The sequence below is a fragment of the Nyctereutes procyonoides genome, unplaced genomic scaffold (assembly GCF_905146905.1).
Source record: "Nyctereutes procyonoides isolate TBG_1078 unplaced genomic scaffold, NYPRO_anot_genome, whole genome shotgun sequence".
In the NCBI taxonomy this organism is placed as follows: domain Eukaryota; kingdom Metazoa; phylum Chordata; class Mammalia; order Carnivora; family Canidae; genus Nyctereutes; species Nyctereutes procyonoides.
The window spans coordinates 7,504,397-7,525,615 of NW_026575155.1; the positions used below are offsets into that span (position 1 = coordinate 7,504,397).

The following is a 21,219-nucleotide window of genomic DNA, read 5'->3' on the forward strand; positions in this document are numbered from 1 at the left end:
CATTAGGGGGCTTTGTGTCTTTTTGTGTTTGTTTTAGCTTTCATTAGTACCTCCTGCAGAGGCTCTTATAATTAGCCAAAAGCATTCCTCCATACTCAATTTCTGCCTATTAATTAACATTAGGCTCTGAATTTAAGGGCTCCATCTGAAGTTTTAGTGAGAAACAGGCCTCATCCATCCCCAAAATGAACTTTTCGGGTGGGTAAAAGGTGATTTTTTTTTTAATGACTTTGACAAAAATACCCAAAGGCCTAGGATAAAATGGAGAAAAAAATGGAAGCAAGACACTTAGGTTCATCTCTCTGTAGATCTCTTATCCTGCACCTAGTATAGTGTCTAGAATTTTGTGTCTGGGGATCTTTCTGAGAGTGATTTGGTTTCTGAGCCTTTGTAAAACCAACTCTTTATAATTAAAAAGGAAATTTTCCTCTGGAATGCACCCCCATCACATGCAAGACTGTAAAGAAAGTCAGTTCTTAGCCTTTAAGACTTGAATAATAAAACATAGGAAACATTTCTTTTCAGCTTGTTCAGGAAGGCTTGCTTATTTTCTGGGATTGAGTAGACGTTACTTTTATTATCAGTCCTCACTACGTGTTTGTGCGTTTGAATGACAAGTAGATGCCCGTTTTTAACTAAATAATGCGTATCTTTTATTTTGTGTTTTAACAGCTTCCTACTGTCTGTGTATATGGCACAAAAGGACATAAGTTTTCACTCGGGCACTTGAGTAATGAACAATGTGTCTTATTTAATTTACGTGAAGGATTATAGTATATCTAAAAATGTTCCAAAATTGTGACTTGGTACCCTCAAAACGAAAACACAGATACTTGATGTGCATAGAAGAGCTGGTGTGTTAGTGCATCCAAATGAGTGCTCAGCACAACTAAGTAAATGATAGTTAAGAGTAAATGTAAAAACCATTTTCACTCCAAAGGAAATGATGACATGAAATTATAGTTCAGCCCTGGCACTCGGTGTCGGTAGACAGGCAGTTGGCATTTTTGTTCGCATGGCTGGGTCTTCCCAAGAATTGTTCCCACGTCTGCAGTTACTGAATTTGTATGTGCAGTTAGGGCATTTGCAGCCAGGGATGTTCTACACTTCTGTTTTATCTGTGACAAGCTTTTCTCTTGAATGGATCTTATCCTAACTTCCTTATTCATAAACTTGCGTTTGCAAAGCTGTCTGGGATCTCTGTAAACAATCAAGCTCTCTCCGTATCTCAATATTTCTCCCCACCAGAATTTATTGCCATGTACACTTACGAGAGTTCTGAGCAAGGCGATTTAACGTTTCAGCAAGGGGATGTGATTTTGGTTACCAAGAAAGATGGTGACTGGTGGACAGGAGCAGTGGGCGACAAGTCCGGAGTCTTCCCTTCTAACTATGTGAGGCTTAAAGATTCAGAGGTAAACCCACATTAACTGTTTACTCTCCCTTTCTGTGCGATGATTCTCTCGGCGGGGAGTCGCCAATATTTGATGGTGGAACACTGTTGATGGGTTTTGCTGTGTCCGGGAACTTGACAGCGGATACAGAGTGCCCTGTAATTGTTTGAACTGGTCATTTGGTGCTGCAGGGTAAGCTTCCCACAAGCAGAAGAACCCCCTGGGGCTGAGCAGAGGCTACCTCTCTGGAGGCTGGTCTGAGAGAGTTAATGTTCGGGGCTCATTTCTATTCCTGCATGCGACTGGCTTAGGGTTTAGAGCGAATGTTCTTGATTGGGTCTTCAGGGTCACTGATCTGGGATACCCAAAGAAAGACACACAGCAATATTTTGCCCATGTAAAACAAGAGGATTTGGGTGATACTGGCCCCAGAACGTGGGGTGGTAGAGAGTTTCTACAATTGATACTTTTGCCTACACGTTGGGAAAACATAAGATTTAAGAAATCGATGACACTTTTGACCAGGCCTTAGAATCTCAGGCCCATTGATGAGGCCTGAATTTATTCTAACTGCTGTTCTCCTTATGAATCAGAAATGAATCCCATTGTTATGCGGGGCCTTAAAAATCCAATTGCAGAACAAGAGGTCTTGAGGCAGTGCAGAGTTCAATGAAATGGTGGGGTGAGCCCACCACCGGGGTATTGGGAGCCTGTCTCAGAGTGACCAATTTCAAGTTAGTGGAGAATTTTAGGGTGAATCAGTGTAGTCATTTAACAGATCCATTGCACATAAATAAACCACAAGAATTGTCTTTTTTTTTTTTTTTTAAACCTGCTTTCTCAGGTGTAAGCCAGTGGACAGAGCTCCTCTGTCATTGGAATGCCAGCAGGAGGGTGTACCTTGGGCTGATCCACAGGCCCTAGTACCTGCAGCTGCTTTGGGAGCCTGGAGCCTGACCCCACAGTGTGGTCCCTCCCCTTCATTTCTCGCCTTCCCTGCAGTGCCCAGAAGCAAGTTTTTATTTTGCTTGGGTTTTGTTTTTTCAGGGAGTGTCTTTTTAGCTGTTTCGGTTTTGGGGTTTTGTTTTGTTTTGTTTTGTTTTCCCTTGCTGTGGTCTTGAGAGCAGCTTATTGAGACTCCCAGGAAAGGATTTGCATGAGTCTGCTTACCCTTAGAGAATTTGGCAGAAGCCTGGTAGAAAGTGCTTCTCTCCAATGCAGCAGTGAATTGTCCTCTGCAGACCTGGAGAGGGGAGAATTAGGGTTTTCTCCAGGAATCCAGTCGGATCCAGTAAGAATCATACAGGTGATATTTCAGGGGTCACAGGGGAATAACTAAAACTAAACTCAATTTCCACTGCTAGGCGTGAAGAATCTTAGAGTGACTACCTTTTTGGATCAATTGAAAGACCAAAACCATTACTTATATTGTATTTTGATAAATCATAGTTTGCTATAAAAAAAATCTGAAATCACTAAGTTAAAAAAGAAACTGACATTTTTAAAGGTAAGCTGCATATGAAGGTGCTTTTTTAACCCTGGCCTTAAATTATGAGCCACAGAAGAACCAACGGAGCTAAAGATTTTGCACAAACATTTGGCTACATTATTTCATAGTGATGAGAAAAATCTAAAAAGTCAGCTCTTTCATTTTCCTTGGGTACAGAGTTCAGCGTATAAGGAAAATTTCCTGCTAAACCCAGATCCAGCCTCAGATACCAAGCTTTCCCTCTGGGCATGGGAGAGGTTGTTCTATCCTGGCTTCCCTTCTCTGTAGGAGAAGGGCTGTGGCACATATCCTGGGGCAGCTTTTCTACTGCATTCCTGAGATGTGCCAGAACAGAACCAGGCCTTCTGAGTATGTCTTAGTTTATGAGCTGCCTGTGGTGTTAAAAAGGGAGCACACTAGGGCGCCCAGCTGGCTCAGTTGGTAGGGCATGTGATTCTTGATCTGGGGGTCGTGAGTTCATGCCCCACGTTGGGCATAGAGCCCACTTAAAAAAAGCAGGGGAGCACACTGAAGCTATTTGGACTCATTCACTGGGTGTTGCCATATGCCTTTGTTCCTTTTATGGCCTATAGGGAGTTATTATAAGTCCATACTGGGAAAGTTAACTGGTCATTTGGAATCTTGTTTCATTAGTATTCCTTTATTTTGATACGCAGCCTATAAAAATAGCAAGGCAGATTGGTATTATATATTTTGTTAATACAGAAATCATAATCTGAGTAAAAATTGTAACTCAAACTTGCCCTGGTAAATGGTTATTAAATTTCAATAACCAAAATAAAGGGACCATGATGGCTTAGATGAATGGCATGTTTTTATTCTTACAGTAACTGTCATTTACTTTATTAATAAGCCTTTTGTTTTGTTTTGTTTTGTTTTAATTGGAATACTTAATTTACTGCCAGATAGGGACTCAAGAATGAAAATCAATTCAGAATAAAGCACTTTGTAATGACAGATGACAGTCTGGCCCCTGTCCTGTCTCAAGGTCTCTATTGGCTTGTTCAGCTGGTTTAAAATTCCATGAGTACCCATAAAGGAATTCAACCCCAGAGCACTTTTGGAACAATTAATCGTTACAACAACAAAAATATGGTCTTCTATGGATTGTGCATCCAGCATTGATAGAGGAATTTCAGTGTTTAAACAGTGTAAGATTTGGGCAAAAAAGATACACAGGCGAGTAGCTGCCTCTGTGGATAAAGAGGTGAATGGGATAGGGGAAGGCGTGTTTGAATTCCCATTGTGCTGTTTCAGTTTATCTTTTTTTTTTTTTTTAAGTAAAAAGATAAAGCTGTAAAGCAAATGTAGCAAAATACTAATATTTTATGTAGCACATCTGGGTGTTGGGCTCTGGATGTCAGAGTCTCTGGAGTTTTATTGTGTAAAATATTCAATAACCATTTGAACATAAGCATAAGCTCAGTGTTTAGGACATAGCCTAACAGTCTTCCTCGCCTGGCACCCCCTGTTTGGTGTGACTCAGGGACAGGATGCACCTGTGCTACACGCAGACAGTACCTGAGCCGTCTGGGATCCTACAATGCCACATTACTTGGCTCACTTCTCTCTAAAGAAGAGGTGTGTGTTTCAAAGTACTCATTTTGTCCCATGTTTTCCTGACACACATCTGATGTCAAGAGATAGAGTTGCTGCTGTGTTTCCCCAGAATGAACCAGGGGGCTTCAGGGGCTCCATCGGGCTTGGGTCATCATTGATCGTGTTTTTAATTTGCATGACCAAAACTCTTCAGTATGCAAATGAGACCTTTTGCTCTGTTTTAAGGGCTCTGGAACTGCTGGGAAAACAGGGAGTTTAGGAAAAAAACCTGGTAAGTTGCAAACCCTGATGCTTATTTTTCAATGTTTTTTAATGTAATTGATAGTTGCTCCCAACCTTTTGTTCATTAGGGCTGGTAGCCTAAAAAAGACAGACAAAAGAATCTTTCTTAAGAGCAGTCAGAGTTTATCCTTTTTTTGGAATCCATTAATAATGTGTACGTGGTTATGAGCGATGGCTGTTGCTTCACACATGGGGTGGGGGGGACACTGCTAGACAGAAGGTTCTCTTGGGTTGTGAAGTAAGTCAGGCAGGGTGGTGGGAAGTCATAATGCATAGAAGCTCTAAAAGTAATAGGACTGCTGCATCCTCGTTCTCTTGGGAGGTCCAGGAAGCTCCTTCCCTCTCCTGACAGCACAGTTCGGTCCCAGGACATAAATAGTGGCAGAAATTCAAAGAGCAACAAAGTAGAGGTCCCCCAAATGAATATTTGGAAGCCATAGGGCGGTTTTCATCAGGTACACATTTGAAGATGCAAAATTACAGTCATCCCTCTGAATTTAGTGCTATAGTTTATTTAAGCAAAATCACACGTTCTGCAAATAGTACCACGAAAGAGAAGGGAAAGAAGCAGAGGTGAAATAACATGGTTTGTCTGGCACGCCTTCCTCCTGTAGGTCACTGGAGCATTTTTGCTGTTGTGTCCGTAGGAGATGAGGGGTGGGGAGGGTCCCCGGCAGGCCGACAGGGGAATCTGACGTTTCCGTGTCCAGTGCTCAACCACAGATGGCCTGACCTGGCGGGGGAAAGTGGGCTCTCGGGCTGCCATAGGGTATTAGTCAGACTCCAGACACTGGAACACGGGGTCAGATCTGTGTTTTAACTGTGAGTGTTTTACATTTTGAAACTGTCATTCCAAAGGGTCCAGATGGGCTTAACTTTATACTGAAACCAGGGGGCCGCTCCAGGACACCAAAGACAGAGAAGAATGTTGGGGCAGATCGCTGGCTGGGGCATGCCAGGTCCTTTGAGGAGCAGGAAAATCTGAGGCCAAATAGGACAGTGATTTGGACTTTCTCCAAACCAAAAACTCTTGGAATCTAGAGTTAGCCATTGGCATGTCAGGGGAGAATTCCTACCCTAGCACAGAGTTCCCAGCTCGAGCTCTCAGTAGGGCCAAGGTGTATGGAATCTGACCTCTTTCTTACTTGTCCTGATCTCCCTGGAGCATCGGGCCGGGCCTGCCCCCGGACAGCCTGGCGCACTCAGCATGGTGATGGGCGGCTGCTACTGTGCGTTCCTGAGCACGAGGAAGTACTGTCAGGGGCCAGGGGGCCTTTTTCCCTTTTTCCTTTATTTCTTTCTGTCTTTACCTCATCCCTTCTTTCTTTCAAGATCTATTATGATGGGGAGAGAGTGTGGAGGACTAGAATGGTTTGCTCTGCATTGCTTCCAGAAGTTCCAAAAGCAGTCACTGGATACGCCAGGATTCAGTCAGACAAGGATTTTGGTTTTGTTTTGTTTTGTTTTTTCATACTCGACCTCCTGTGCCAATAGAAACGTACTCTTCAGAGCCTGGTCTGTGGTACTGCTGGCATTTTTCCCATGAGATTTTTAACATTCAGGGAAAGTAAAGAACTGTTTAGGTTTTTTGTTTTTTCCTGTGCTAAACTGGTTTTTGCATAAAATTCTCTTCTTAACTCCAGATTTTTTTTTAACTTGAAATAAAAATAAACCTGCATTGACATGATTCCTACCTGATATCCAAGGATCCCCCTTTGTGTGAGCCACAAAGACAATGGTCATGTGGGTGGGGCTAAGCGTCTAAAGCCACAACCTGGAAATCAGCTAGCGCACACTCCCAAAAGTTTCTGGAGAATATAGAATTCCTCTTTCTACTTACTTGGCAGGTGGGAAAGCTCCACTTGAGTTCCTTTATTCACTTGCCCACCCTTGAATGTGTGCTGTGTGCTAGCTCTGCGGGGTGGAGGGTGGCGTGAGGAGGAGTCAGGCCCTGCTGTGGGCAGCAGGGTGTTGGCAGCAGTTGTGGTGGGGGGGGGGGGAGGCTGGGACAGAAAGTACGAGAATTGGGGGCAAGAATGAAGTGGAGGGAGGTTGGTAAATAAGTTCCGAGAGATGATGAGGAAGTCCTAGACCAGAACCAAAAGATCGCCCGAGCCCTTGAATGCTGCATCTGGGTCATAGGTCGTGGAATGGGGGTAGGGGGGATGAATGAACCATTTCCATTTAGTAGAGAACCAGCCCAGGGCATTGACTTTGATGACGTGAATCTGTGAACCCGGGAGGTGGCTGCGTCTTCCTAGAATTTCTTCTCCTGACTGTAACACTGTGCCACGATGTTTGATCTTGTTTTTCAGAAATTGCACAGGTTATCGCCTGCTACACAGCTACTGGCCCCGAGCAGCTCACCCTGGCCCCTGGTCAGCTGATTTTGATCCGAAAAAAGAACCCAGGCGGTTGGTGGGAAGGAGAGCTGCAAGTTAGTGTCTTTTCCACTTGTTTAAAATTCTCTCCGAATGTGAATACTCAAAACCCCAAAGGGATACGATTTCATCGCACAGTACACATAACCCCACCACCACTTCATCCTGCTCTTGGATATCGAGAGATTCCACATCATCTGAATCTATGTGTTTGTTTCCTGAGCGTTGGACAGCCAGTAGCAGAATTGTGAGAGCTAAGGATTCATTGGAAGATTTATCCAAATTTGCTTGACTCCTGAATTCAGATAGTGAGTGGTGGGAGCATGAGAGGTCAGGATAAGGGATGTGGGCAGAGTCCTTCTCAGGGGTCATGGCATTATAGAAGCGGAGATCTATATAAATGTAAGGTGTGGTACAAAAGCTACATGTGCACATCACAACATGCTTGGTTCCCATGTGTGGAGTGTGTGTGTGTGTGTGTGTGTGTGTGTATGCATGCGTGCACATGTGCATGTGTATGCGTGTCTTCAGTTCACTGTTTTGTCAAGGCAAATTTTGGTCAAAGAAGTGAGGATCTATATTGTGGTGAGCTGAAGAAATAAGTACCTCTATATGATTGGAGGGCAGCTAGTTAAAAAATAAAGTGCCAGCAGAGTACAGGGTGAGCCAGTGGACTAGAGAAATGTGTCTTGGCCAGAATGGGAAGTCGGAGATTAAACTTCCTCTTGGGTAGCCATAAAACCTGTCCAGCAGGGCTGACCACATTGACCTTCCAGGCTCAGGACTCTGACCTCTCGGGTCCTGGAATCCACTCCTCTTCATACTACTGTGCTGGCATCACGTGAGGCTGCCTCCAGGTGACCTTCTTCCCTTCCCAGCCCCACGCTTACTAGTCTTACCAGCCATCAGTGACACCTCTGCTCCAGCCTCATTGCATTTGAAAACAAGGACCGCTCCAGACTCTCAAACCTCATTGAGAATAACATGCCTCCTTAGTGCTTGTCTACCCACACCCCACTCCCTTCTGTTCCCCTCCCTTCCCCCACCCCCCACAGATGGCCACTTCCCACTTCCTCCAGAAGTGACATCTTCCCCTGAACTGTGGTGGTCCCGATGCCCACACCACTCTTGGTATTTAACATTGTTGTCGATGATATTCGTGTTTCACACATATTTCTTATGTCACCATGCAGGTTATCAGCTTTTTGGAGGTGGTAACCATATTTTTTCATCCTCACGCTCCTAGCACCTTGCTCAAAAGGGAGTTTTGAACGGTTCTTGAAATCCACAATAAAGTGGGTGAATTGCCATGTGCAGGAGGGCTTCTGGTGCCTCAACCAGAGGCTCTCTCATTGTGGATACACAAATGAAGAAATTGCCAGTGAGCTCGGTGTTCTGCCCTTGTGCAAGTGCAGGGCTGAGGCATAGCAGAGTCATTGCAAGCCATATGGCGGCCTACTGGGTACAGGAACACGCGGGGACTTGCAAATGAGAGGCTGCAGTCGTGGGCGGATTCACTGTAAAAATAAAAGCTTTAGTCCTTGAGCCAAGGGCACGAAGTCTATCAGACCACAAGGAAGGAGAACTTGATCCGCATTCTAAAAGTAACCCAGATGGATCCTTCTCCATAATTTGGCAGGTGGGAGAGCAGAGTAAAGGTAGAGGAAGTTTGCTTTGAGTTTTATTTTCTTATTTTTGGAACCGGTAACATATTTGCATGGTTTAAAATTCAAAAGTGAGCAAAAGGGGATATGAAGTGTCTCCCTCCCACCCCAGTCCTCAAAGGCAACTGTTTTTACCAGAGTCTTGCTCCTAGAGATGCTGTGTGTATGTGTGTGTGCATGTGTGTGCACATGTATGAATCCTTTTGAGTTCTCTGTTCCCATTGGCGGCATAGTTGGGTGCTCGTAGCGCTTCTCGTGATTCCCAGCTAGGGTAGATCCCCATCTCATAGAATTGCAGATCTCAGCTCACCACCTTAGTTACAATTTCCTCCATGTCGTATATTACCTCTTTCCATCGACACCCAGCATGTAAACACTCACTAAATGGCTCTCGTGTTGAATTGGATTGAAATGAAGGAGAAAAGAGTGTTAGTGCAAAGCATGGCTGCAGCCATTGTGTAGGCCTGATAGTTTTTGAAAACAATGTCAAGCTGAGACTCTATGTTCTGTGTATATTGCACGCGTGTTACCTCATGTAACCCATAAGAGCGCAGGTGCGAGTGTGAATATTGGCTTACCACTAACGGGCTTGTAAACCTGACACTGTCAGTTGACTTTTCTGGGCCTCACTTTTGTTATCTGGGAATCGGGAGTAGTAATAGTATTCTCCTCCTGGGATTGTGCAGGTAAATGCATATAAGATGCTCGGTGCAGAGCCGGACTTGTCAAAAGTACCCAATGACTGTTACCTGCTATTCTTAGTAGTATTTTTATTGTCATCATTGTCACTGTTACTCATCAAATCCCTCCGTTATGTTGGCATTCGCCATCACCTCTGCGTCACCTGAAAGTAACACGTGAGAGCCAACGCAGTGTGAGCAGTTGCCTGTGCCAGACCTACCACATCACACTGAGTTGTGACCCACACCGTCCAGCCTATGCAACAACATTCCCAGCTCTGCTGCCCGATGGCTACTACACTTCGAATTTTAGCTACAGTGTTTTCATTGTGTAATATAGGAACTCGGAGGTTCTACTGTTAATGCCAGTTGGTTTGTAGTTTTCTGTAAACTTTAAGTGCTCTGTTGCGAAGCAGACTGTACCCTGAATGAGGATGAACCTTTTAAACGTTTTGATGTAATTATTTTCTTACTAGGCCCGTGGGAAGAAGCGCCAGATAGGCTGGTTCCCCGCGAATTATGTAAAACTTTTAAGCCCTGGGACGAGCAAAATCACTCCAACGGAGCCACCTAAGCCCACGGCGTTCCCGGCAGGTAGGCAGCATACGATCTCTACTTGGCAAATGGTCTGTGGGTCGCAGTAGTCTTTCACTCGTTTTTCTCACAAAGGATCTTAGATTGCCTTTCACATCTGCTTGTGAACACTTCTTGTACTTGCTGGGACCGATACCCAACTACTGTGATATGGAATATGTTTTTCAAAAGGACCAAGTATGTGAGCAACTTGGCTGTTCTGGGTACAACAGAGCCCTTGTTGGACTCTCTTCCTAAAGGAGTCATGAATGCTATGGCATTAAAGCCAGATTTTTCTCTTGATTTCCTTCCAACTATTTAAATTGGGATTTGGGCTAGGGGGTGAGGGGACAAAAAAGAGGCTCCTAAAAATAAATGGCTGGGGTCTAAATAGGTCAGGAGATGGAGCTGGAGGCCACGGGGGTCTGTTGGTTGTAATATGCTGCTCACTGAAGACCAAAATAACTCCCCTGTGACATTTCCTGTGAACAGAGGGGGCTTCGCTTAATGGGCAGGATGTTGCACACGCTCTCCTAAAGGGCTCAAAAGAACAGAGGGCACTGCGATTGAGCCGCTTGGCTATTTTCTGACTGAAGAGACCAAATTAGATGCTTTGGTAATATCTGAGATGGGCGAGGTTAGGGGAGCAGGAATCTGCCCTCGGGTCTTCAAGCCACCCGTTCTTGGGTGGCATTTGCAGAAAATGTAGAAGTTTTTGTTCATGTCTGTGCTATACGTCCCCAGTGAAATCAGATTAAAACTTGGCAGCCTCGGCAAGAAATGAAGGGATTGGCAAACCAGGGCTGTTCCCAGCCCCAGCTGGGCCTCTCTGCCTGAGCCGTGGCCTCCTGTGGGCGGAGGGTGTGGTGCCAGCTGGACCTCCTCTCCCTCGGGGAGGCCTGGCAGGAGCCCCTTCATCAGGTTGGTTGAAACCCACAGAAATCATTTGCTGAAGTGATTCAATTAGCTGGAGAATTTGAAAAAGCTAAAGCCATAGATAGGCTGGTTAAGGAAGATTAATTAGAGGCCCAGCCTAATGGTGCAGACTTTATCTAAAGTGTTGCTAAGGCCGGGAAAGGAAAACGATTTAGCCTCCCATAGGTTTGAGGGAAAGCGGGCGTGGAGATGTCTTCCTCTGAGACAAAATTCTGAGCCATAAAGATAATAGGAGAATAGAACACTGATTTACTTTTCAGTAGGATTTGGATTTGTGGGGGCAGCAGGGTGGGGGGTGGAAATCAGATGATTAATTACCTTCCACTTTTAAAAAGGGGGGGTGGAGAAAGAAGCAGAGCAATGTGGTGAAGCCCCCGGGGTGCACAGCCGACCTGGGCAGTCAGGCCCGGCTCCCAGAGTCTGCATTTCAGGGGCGCTCCCCTCCACCCACATAGAAGCGAGTCTGCGAGCCTTTGGTCATCGTCCTAAGTTTTCCGCTGATGAGCACACACGAGACAGAGGAAGGTGTCGCGCCAGCTAAAGACTTAGGATGAAATCTTGCCATGGCCTTGGTCTTTGTGTCCCCCGCCTTCGTCCGTCGCCCTCGCTCGGCGAAGCCCAGCAGAGCGGACCCACTTAATTGTGCCCCGTCCCGAGAGAGAGAGAGAGACAGAGAGAGAGAGCAACAGTGGCGTCGGGAATGCGTAACGAGCCCCCGTGGCCCTCACGTGGCCCTGTCTCCGCAGTGTGCCAGGTGATCGGCGTGTACGACTACAGCGCCCAGAACGACGACGAGCTGGCCTTCAGCAAGGGCCAGATCATCAACGTCCTCAACAAAGACGACCCAGACTGGTGGAAGGGCGAGGTCAACGGGCAAGTGGGGCTCTTCCCCTCCAACTACGTGAAGCTGACCACGGACATGGACCCAAGCCAGCAATGTAAGTGCCCGGGTGGCTGCGCTGCCTCTCCTCTCTGGTTCTTTTCGGTCGGACGTGCAGCATTGCTCTGATTCTGCTGAGCTTCGTTTGCAGAACTTTAAAAGCCAGACCATTGCTGCATTCACCACAGTCTCTTTGAAGACCTTCTGTAATGCGAGACTTTATCTTGCGGGGTTGTTTGGTTTGGTTTTGGTTTGGTTTTTTTTTTTTTTTTTTTTTTTTTTTTTCATTCCTTCTGTAGCATGTCCCCCTCCCGCCCTCCCCACTTTTTCCTTTTTTTTTTTTTTAATCATTTTGGCACCATGCTGTTTACATGCCTGACTCATTTTCCTAGCTTGAATTTTGCTCATTGTTTTGTTTTGCTTATGTGTTGTTCTCCTCCTTTTTCTAGGAATCATATGTTGTCCATCCCCCCCTCAGGCTTGAAAGTCCTCAAAGAGACCCACTATCCCATATCACTGCCCAGAGGGATGATGGGAGATGCAGCCTTGATCATGTGACTTCCAGCATGATCACCTACTGCCTTCTGAGTAGAAGAACTCACTGCAGAGCAGTTTACCTCATTTTACCTTAGTCGCATGTGATGACAATGTCGAGCTCTTCCTTCCAGAGATAGAAGCGAACATTACAAAAATACACAGGGTAGTGGGTCCTTTTGTGGCTTTCCTAGTGACTCGAATTGACTTCCCCCCCACCTTTGCACAGGTGCTTTCAATAGTTTTAAAAGTGTTTCTACAAAAATATATTTTAGCCTTTTAATAAAAATCAATAAATGACTCCTTTGCTATTTCAGTTTTGCAAAAAGACCCACTATCAAAGAATGCTGCATGTGCTATTAAAAAAATGTTCCAAATGTCCATAAATCTGAGACTTGATGTATTTTTTTTTCATTTTGTCCAGTGTTATCAACTAAATTGTGTAGTTTGGGTCCCCCCCCCCCCCCCCCGCTGTAGACGTACAGAGGAATTCAGTATATCTGTTTTAAAGACTTGTAGAACGACCCCAATTAAACGGAAGGTGTTTTGTGCTTGTTTGTGTGTATCAGATGTACCTTGCTGAGCATGTAATAATACATCCTGTACATAAGAAATTAGTTCTTTTCCGTGGCGAAAGCTACTACCTTGTACGATGCTCTAATCATACTGCATTAATTCGATTTTGCACAGTGACCTTGTAGCCACATGAGAAAGCACCTGTGTTTTTGTTCGGTCTCAGATTTATCTGGTTGAGTTGGTGTTTTCTGTTCTGGGTTTTTAATTTTGCGTGTTTTCATACCATGAAATCAGACACCGCCGAGGTTGTTACGATCCACAGCATCCACAATCTCTTCCTAGTCTCTGTTACATGAAGTTTTTATTCCAGTTACTCTTCATGGAATGACATATTTTGAACAAGTAATTTTCTTGACAAGAAAGAATGTATAGAAGCCTCCTTGCAATTAATTTCCAATGTTTACATTTTTTTAACTAGACTGTGGGATTTCTGCAGATTAATATGGAACGGAGCTCCTGGTCTGTGTATGTGTTTGACGTGTTGTAGCCGAAGCCTTGTGTGTCTTTTAAACACTAGTTGGAAAGCTCTCAATAAAAATGCCCGTTGCTGACAGCCCAGGAAACCGGGGAGGGGGAGCCTCGAGCACAGTCTCACAGTTTCCACTAATGCCTTTGTAACCTGCAGTTACCTTCTGTTTTTACATCTCCCTTGGGAGCAGATGTCCGGGCTGGCAGCTGTGTAGGGGCCCTCCTCCACTCCCGCGCGCAGGGAACGAGGGCTGCTCCTCCTCATCCCCTCGCCCTTCAGTATTTTCATGGATATGAATGTAAGATATATAAATATATAAACCTGCGGCTTTAACAACTGTAATACGACCTTTTGAATTAGTTACGTGTATAGATAATTAAATTCTTCATATAAAAGTTAGACGGAAATGTCTCTGTGTTTTGCTGTTGGAACCTGGCAGTGGTGACGGGGAACCAGGCAGACCAGATGTCAGCACGGGGGGGCCAGCTGCCCACGTGTCCCATAGGACACTCGGGCCTTGAGATACCGACACCGTCCGCTCCTCCCTGAGCCTGCGAATGGCCCTCCCTCTCCCCTCGCCCCCCGCCCCTAACCTGACCAAGGAGTAGAGGACTGCCCCGTACAAGATGGGTTTTGAAGCCTTGAACCGCCACTGCGGGCTTTTCCGTAGATGTCATTGGTCCACTGACAGGTGCGTGACTCGGCACATAACATTTTTCCGCACGACGTATCATAACAAGGGTCTGTTGACCGTCCACAAAACCGTGTGGGTGGAGATGGGAACTTTCACGTCTTCCATCCTGCCGTCGCCATCCGTTTCTGCCTGGCACGCGCCACTCTTGTCGCCTTCGCAGAGAACAGCCAGTGTACACAGTGACGAAACTCTTTGCTCTGATGACCACGCGCTCGATTCCGATCGTGAGCTTCACTTAACCATTCAGTTGAAGAGTGATTTCCTTCATCAGTTCAGCAGATGTTTTTTGGGAGGTGCCCCACTGGGTTCTCGGCAGAGACAGGGTCCCTGTCCTCATGGGGTCCGGGTCCTTTTTTTTTTTTTTTTAAGGTTTTATTTATTCGTCAGAGACCCAGAGAGAGGCAGGGACATAGGGAGAGAAGCAGGCTCCTTGCATGGAGCCTGATGTGGGACTCCATCCCCCAGACATGGGATCACACCCTGAGCCAAAGGTAGACCCTCAATCACAGTCACCCACGCATCCCTGGAGTCTGTGTTCTAACGGGAAGAACAAGGCAAAAATCAAACTACTGCACTCCATGTATATATATATATGGGGGGGGGTGATGAGATAATAAGTTCTGTGCTGGAGGAATGGATGCAAGTCACCCAGGAGCAGGACATCCAGAGCAGAAGGGGCAGGGAGGGCGGCTGCAGGGCAGAGAACCCTTCCAGGGGTAAGTGACCTTTTAGCAGAGACCTACAACAAGTAGGGGCCAGATGAAGCTGGGAAGAAAAGTGGCTGTCCTGGGCACAGATGTCAGGACATGCAAATGCCAAGGGATGAGTGGAGAAATCTCCACCTCCAACCGACACCCCCCTGCCCTGCACCACCACTGTGGAGCAACAATGCCACCACGAGCCCCACGATGCCACAAGCCCCATGTCTTGCTCAGGACCCCTTCACCCATATAAGCCAATGTTTCTTCTCCAGCCTTGAGTTTGGCTGGAAGTGACACATTGTCAAGGTGGGTAATACTCTGCACTGTGTGTAACTCTGCACAGTACCCTCTCTGTAGAGCCTTCTGTTGGCCTCCTGGTCGTTTTCCCAGGACGCTGCTCTTTCCTCTTACAAACCATTCAGTCTGCATTTGATTGCAGGGTATCCATCCGACCCAGGGCCTCTCAGCCGGGGGGATGCTACTGCCATCTAGCGGGTGGAGGCTGGGGATGCTGTTAACTGCTACAACGCATGGCCCTGTCTCCCACCCCAGGACACCAGAGAATTATCTGGCCCCAGGTGGCACCAGTACCAGAGCTGAGAAACCCTGGTCCCACCCACTGGCCGTTTTGGTTAATGTTCACCTGGTTGGTCACGGCCAAAACGGTTGCCCTGTTGGTGGCAGCTGAGTTTGTTCTGGTAACTGTTGAGTAAACGTAATCATGTAATAAGTTCATGCTCAATATCTGTAGCATAAAACGTGTCCCAGAGTCTTGGTTCTATATTTTAGACTTGATCTTACTCTTTCTGGCTAGTCCCCAAGCTGCACAATTTGGTTTAAAGTACTTTAGTCCCGTTCTCAGAGAATCTGATTGTTAAAAGATGGATAAACCAGAGGGAAAGCATCTTTTAATTAAATTAGCCAAGTAATTGCCAGGTATCTCCTTTGGCCCCAGAGTTCCAAGATGTCAAGTTGGGTTTTTTGTTTTGTTTTGTTTTGGTTTTTTTTTTCTTTTTTGAGTTGTTAAAAATCACTGGTCATTAAATCATTTAATTTCATAATTGGTGTTGATTTGTCCAACGTGAATATATTTACAACCGAACTTTGGGTGGTACAGTGGCATATGGGGAAGAAGAGTACAAATGAGATCACCTTCCTTTTGCAGTTTTGAGTTGCCTTCCCAAGGCCAGCTGCCTCTCCGCATCTCAGAACAGGGCCTGGAGAGCCACAGGAAGAGAGTGGTGGCCGATGGGCCCAAGCCCAGACCACCTCTGCATAAAAGGGTGTCCGGGAGAAGCTGATCTAAAGCAATGATTCATTTTTTTGTGTAAAAAAAAAAAAATTCACCATTACACAGATGGTAGAAACTGGTGTCTGCCCTGTTTCTGGAAGGGAACCGGGCAGATCCAGACTCCCATAGCAGATGGTGACTGGGCTCTCTACGCCTTCTTTGATCCCATTCGAAGAAAGTAAAAACTGATAATACCATCTTAAGAAAACCCTCTAAATAGTAGGTTGGAACATATTCCTATTTCTCACCCATGAAACAGCAGCTCCTGTCATTCAGTACACTGATCACCTTGGCCTACAGCAGGTTAGGTACTCAGAAATGCTGTTTGAATGAGTGGGTTGACCAATTAATGAGTAAGAAGGAAGCACTGGTGTTCATTCCTGGTACAACACGTGTCCCCCCCCCCCCCCCCAAGAGGTTCCCTTTCGTTTAGCTGTGAGCTTCCTAAACGCAACAGTATCCTTGGAACAGTATCTCATGCTCATGGGGGATTTGCACCTCTGGTCTATGAAGGAGGCTAAGGGGCTAAGGACCAGAGATGCCAGGGTGCGGGGGACGTCTTCCCCCTGCCTGGGGCGGGGGAGGCACCCACCCAGATTGCAGCAGGGACAGGCCTACCCAATCACGGCCTTGCTTCCTAGCCAATTGAAAAGTATTTCTGGGAGTGAATACTCTTTTTTTTTTTTTTTTTTTTTGCCTCTAGCAAAATTAGAAGTTAATCCTATTCATTCTTTCTAGTTCCAAAAATACCCGAGAGAATTTTTATGGAAAGTACATTGACTGCCAGCAGTCCTAAAATGCACAGAGAGGGGGGGGGAAAAAAGCATCTTCAAAATATCTCGTATTTTGGATCTGGTGGGGTGGGGGTTGGGGGGACATAATGAGGTCAAGGTTCAGGGTGGCTTTATGTGAATACTTCACTTCAGCCAGAGTTCTCAGGCCTTCCTTTAAGAAAACCCCACACATGAAAAACCAGATTTCCAGAATGTTTCCTGGTGTGTAGCTATTCCATTTCCCTTGGGAGAAAGTTCTAGCCTTTAAATGAAAGACTTCCCCGGACATTTTTATTAATTCTTTTTAAGATGTTTATTTATTTATTAGCATGAGAGAGAGAGGAAGAGAGCACAAGCAGGGGGGGAGCAGAGGCAGAGAGGGAAGCCGACTCCCCACGGAGCAGGGAGGGGGAAGCGGAACTCGATCCCAGGACCCTGAGATCATGACCCGAGTAGAAGGCAGATGCTTAAGTGACTGAGCCCCCCAGGCGCCCTCCCTCAAATGATAGGACTTGATTCATGAAAAAACTGGAAGGTTTGGTTTGTAAAAAGTGAGAATCAGCCATAGGACTCTATCAGGGCCACCTGGGGTTAGGCACACTGCCTCTCAGGAACCACCAGGCTATATTTTATGTTGTGCACAGGTGTGTGTGTGTGTGTGTGTGTGTGTGTGTGTGCACGCACCTGTGTGGCCGACACACGGGCAGGACAGTGATTTACCCGCAGGTTAAACGCCTTCGCCTTCAGCTTGGTAACATCGGGTGGGATGGTGAGGTCGGGGCGCAGCCCGAAAGCAGACCCGTCAGTCCACACAAGCTTCTGGCCCCACATCTGTTGGGCACGCGGGGCCTGAGTAGTGTCGCAAGCCTCTAAAGAGGAAGTGTCCCTTCCTCTGACTCACGCCCTGATTTTGTAAAGTTGGGCAGATCCCCCTTTTCGTGTAGCCTCTCCCGGGTGACCCCGGGTGGGGGGCAAGGGGCCCCTTCACCTGCCCTTTCTCCTCCAGGAACCTGTTCTCACTCACAGTTGAACAACTGGATTCCCGTGGTGTCCCTTTCTCTGTCCTGGGCTGTCCCCTCCCTCTTGGTCCCCAGGACACCCCCTCAGGCACACTGGGTCCACTCGTGGCGCACTCCAGCAAGAAAGCGGGGGGACGTGCATGAGTGAGTGTGTTGTGTGTGTGCACGCACAGGCAGAGATGCTCCCCAGGATGGTCCCGCGACATCCAGATGTTGGATGTCACCCCACGCTGTGAGCTGAGCACCCGGGCTCTGGGAGCTGCGGGGACGTTCTTGCAAGGGCAGCCCCCAGTCCCCCGGCTCGTGGCCAGTGAGAGCAGCAGCGCCTCGGAGCCAGCCGCCTCTCGGAATCCCTACACCTGCCGTGGGAAGATGGGGAATAGGTTCCTCTTCCTACGTGGCGTTCGGCCCCAGCCAGGATGGGGAGCTGGTGCCAGATTCTAGCACCTTCTCCACGCACAGGCTCCAGGCGCAGCCAGGCTCCTCAACCTTTCCAGTCCTCCCCGCCTCTGCCCCCGCGGACCTGGGTATTTTCCAAAGACAAGGGCCTGCCAGACATGCCCTTGCTCAGGGTCACCCCAAGAACGGCTACCAGGGCGTCTCCCCATCATCCCTGGCCTCTGCCAGATGTACCACATGGCTTACCTACAAGTTCACTGTGATACTTCTTTCCATCTCTCCTAAAACTTTGGGATACTTTGGGGCCCCTGGGGGGCTCAGCAGTTGAGCATCTGCCTTCCTTTGGCTCAGGTTGTGATCCCGGGGTCCTGGGATCGAGCCCTGCATGGAGCCTGCTTCTCCCTCTGCCTGTGTCTCTGTGTCTCTCATGAATAAATACATAAAATCTTAAGAAACACACACACAAACTAAACAACTTTGGGATATTTTATTTTTCTGCAGGCAGACAGTGGGGGTGTCCAGCACGCCGTCAACCTAACCGTAGCCTGGGCTTTTGGAGACGCTAGGAAGGGCTACAGGGTGGTGGTTTGGAGCGTGGGTTCAGCTCCCAGCTCTGCTCCTTCCCAGTGGGTTGATTGTGGGCAAGCTACTAAACCACATTTCCACCCGGAGGGACGTTTCCATTTGCATGTGAGGGACAGTAACAGCACCAGGCAGGCAGGCAGTCCCCCGCCCCCCCAGCCTTCTCCTTCTCACTGCAGGGGAAAGGCCTTGCACCTGGCCCCGAGCATGAAGGAATCCACTTAACTGGCTTCCTGCTTGCTTGCCGTACACCCAGACAGCGGGGGCTTGTGTGCATTTTAAGGCTTTACAGGAGACGAGCTTTGGCAGGGGAGGGATTTTGGAGAGAAAAGTTTGGACTTGGCTTCCCTAAAACCTCCAGACAGCCCGCTCCTTCAGGCACACGTCGGGGCCCCTCTCATGCACCGGGGGAGCCCCCCCCCCCCCCGTGTTGAAGCCAGCCGCTTCGTCAACCCTTCCCCACGTTCCCTGCAAGTGCAGAGCCTCCCCAGCAGACTCTTGGCCAAGGGGACAGGCTGCCCCGTGTTTCACACGGCGGCGGCCGGGAGGCCAGGGAGGCCGCCGGAGCAAATGGAATGTGCGAGGCTTCTAAATGTCATGTCTGTGGACCGCGTTGGCAGGCCCATGCAGCGCCTCACAATAAACCTGTCACCGATGCATTGGGTCGCTGGGTCCTTTCTTTCTCATCACGGCCTTCTGGGGCTTGTGTTCTCTTGCCAGCAGAGACTGGAACGGTCAGCTCCCAAACATGCCAGGAGCGCATTCTTTTTGTTTGGCTTTTGTTTTGAAGCAGCCATACAGCTTGGATGGGGGACATGTGTCACGAGGGGGTGCCACCCCAAAGCGCCGTCTCCAGAGCAGCTACCCCCAGCAGGCTCGAAGACTGGGAGATCAGTTCTCTCCTGCCCGCTGGAAGTAGCCTGAGAGGCCTCTCGGGATCCAGAGCTTTGTGTGCTCTGCGAGCCAGGCCCCCAGCGGAGCTCCAACCCTGTAATCTGCCCCAGAGGAGAAGGGGGGGGCCAGGCCGCCCCGCTCCTGCGTGAAGCATTACCTTGTTCTGAGGCTGCCGTGGGAAGATCCCCATGTGTCCAAGTCATCGGTGCAACCCTCCACTGTCATGGTCTCCCTCGTGCTGGGACACCCCCCCCCCAGTCCATCCTCAAGGGACAGAAGTCCTCCCCCCACCCTGCCTCTCCCCTCCACCCTGCCGTGGCAAGGGCCCAGGGTGCCCAGCTCCCGCGAGGCCGGGGAGGTGCCCAGCCTGCCTGCGACTCCTGGCAAGCAGCTCTTGTCCCGCTACTTCCCTGACCGTCAAGGCCAAGGAGCGTGGAGCCAGGTATCAGGCCTGTGCTCAGTGAAACGAGAGCAGACGAGGCGCCTACGCTCATGGAGCTTGTAGGAGCCAGAGGAAACCACCACCAGACAACGCGCAGTCGTTTCAGTTAGTCCGGACGACAGGGCCCAGAGCGTGACTGAGGACCAGGCCTGTCGCAGACGGGAAGGGCCGGGAAGGTGTCTCTAGAGAGGTGACTTGGGGGTGGAAGTCTGACTGCAGAAGCTCTCTGTGAAAGTCAGGGAGGAAAGTGCTTAGGGCCTGAGGAATCCCAAGTGCAAAGGCCCTGAGGGTGACTGAAGTTCTCCTGCCCCCTACCCCATAAGGACTACTAGCCTTCTGACCAGTCCCTGCACCAGGCTCACTGTCTCCCAGCCTCTTCTCCACCCCATGGCCAGAGAGCTGTTTTAAAGATGGAACTACTCTGCTCACGATCCCCCCAGGGCTCCCGGTCCTTGTGTGACGGTGCCCCAAATCTTGTAGCTGGGCTGCCAGTCCTCGCCTGTGTGCTCCCTTTGAGCTTCGCTCGCTCACCGCTTGCTCCAGGAAGCTTGCTCCATAACAGCCCCAGATGGCTGCTCTCACCCGAACACCGGTCCAGGTTTCTAGCCCCCAAATGTGAGGCAGGTGCAGGGGCCCCGGGCCTCCAGGCTGCAGGAGGGGCCGCTGATGCTTGACGAGGTGAAGGCCCGGCCCGGGCCCCTAACAGAGCCGGTGGCTAGCATCCCCGTCTAACATTCTTTCTGCCACCTTTGAGTAACCTCGGTGGCCCCTGACAGAGGCCTGGTGGCTTCCAAGTGACCCTCTTGAAGACCGTCTCCTCCCACCTCCGAACCTCTGGGTGGAAATGCCCACGTTCCTCACTGGTCCCCACGCACTGGGCCTGCAGTGGGGAGGAGGTGAGCGGTGAGCCGAGAGCATGGACGAGGGGCCTTCCCCCACTTAGAGACCGTGTGACTCAACCTCCCGGAGCCTCCTATCTCCCCTG

At 48.5% G+C, this 21,219-nt stretch overlaps 1 protein-coding gene across 4 annotated transcripts in view; it reads left to right on the forward strand.

Moving 5' to 3' along the window:
• Positions 1–21,219, forward strand: part of ITSN1 (intersectin 1) — a 211,205-nt gene that overhangs the window by 151,959 nt on the left and 38,027 nt on the right. For 2 of the 4 annotated variants that reach the window (XM_055313420.1, XM_055313421.1), the window contains exons 24-29: positions 1,249–1,415; positions 4,690–4,735; positions 7,062–7,183; positions 9,948–10,065; positions 11,727–11,918; positions 12,310–13,838. In XM_055313420.1, the coding sequence (XP_055169395.1) occupies positions 1,249–1,415; positions 4,690–4,735; positions 7,062–7,183; positions 9,948–10,065; positions 11,727–11,918; positions 12,310–12,311 (647 nt within the window). In that variant the 3' untranslated portion in view covers positions 12,312–13,838. Of the gene's footprint in view, positions 1–1,248; positions 1,416–4,689; positions 4,736–7,061; positions 7,184–9,947; positions 10,066–11,726; positions 11,919–12,309; positions 13,839–21,219 lie in introns of those variants that run through there. The other 2 variants (XM_055313423.1, XM_055313422.1) reach the window with 2 other exon arrangements.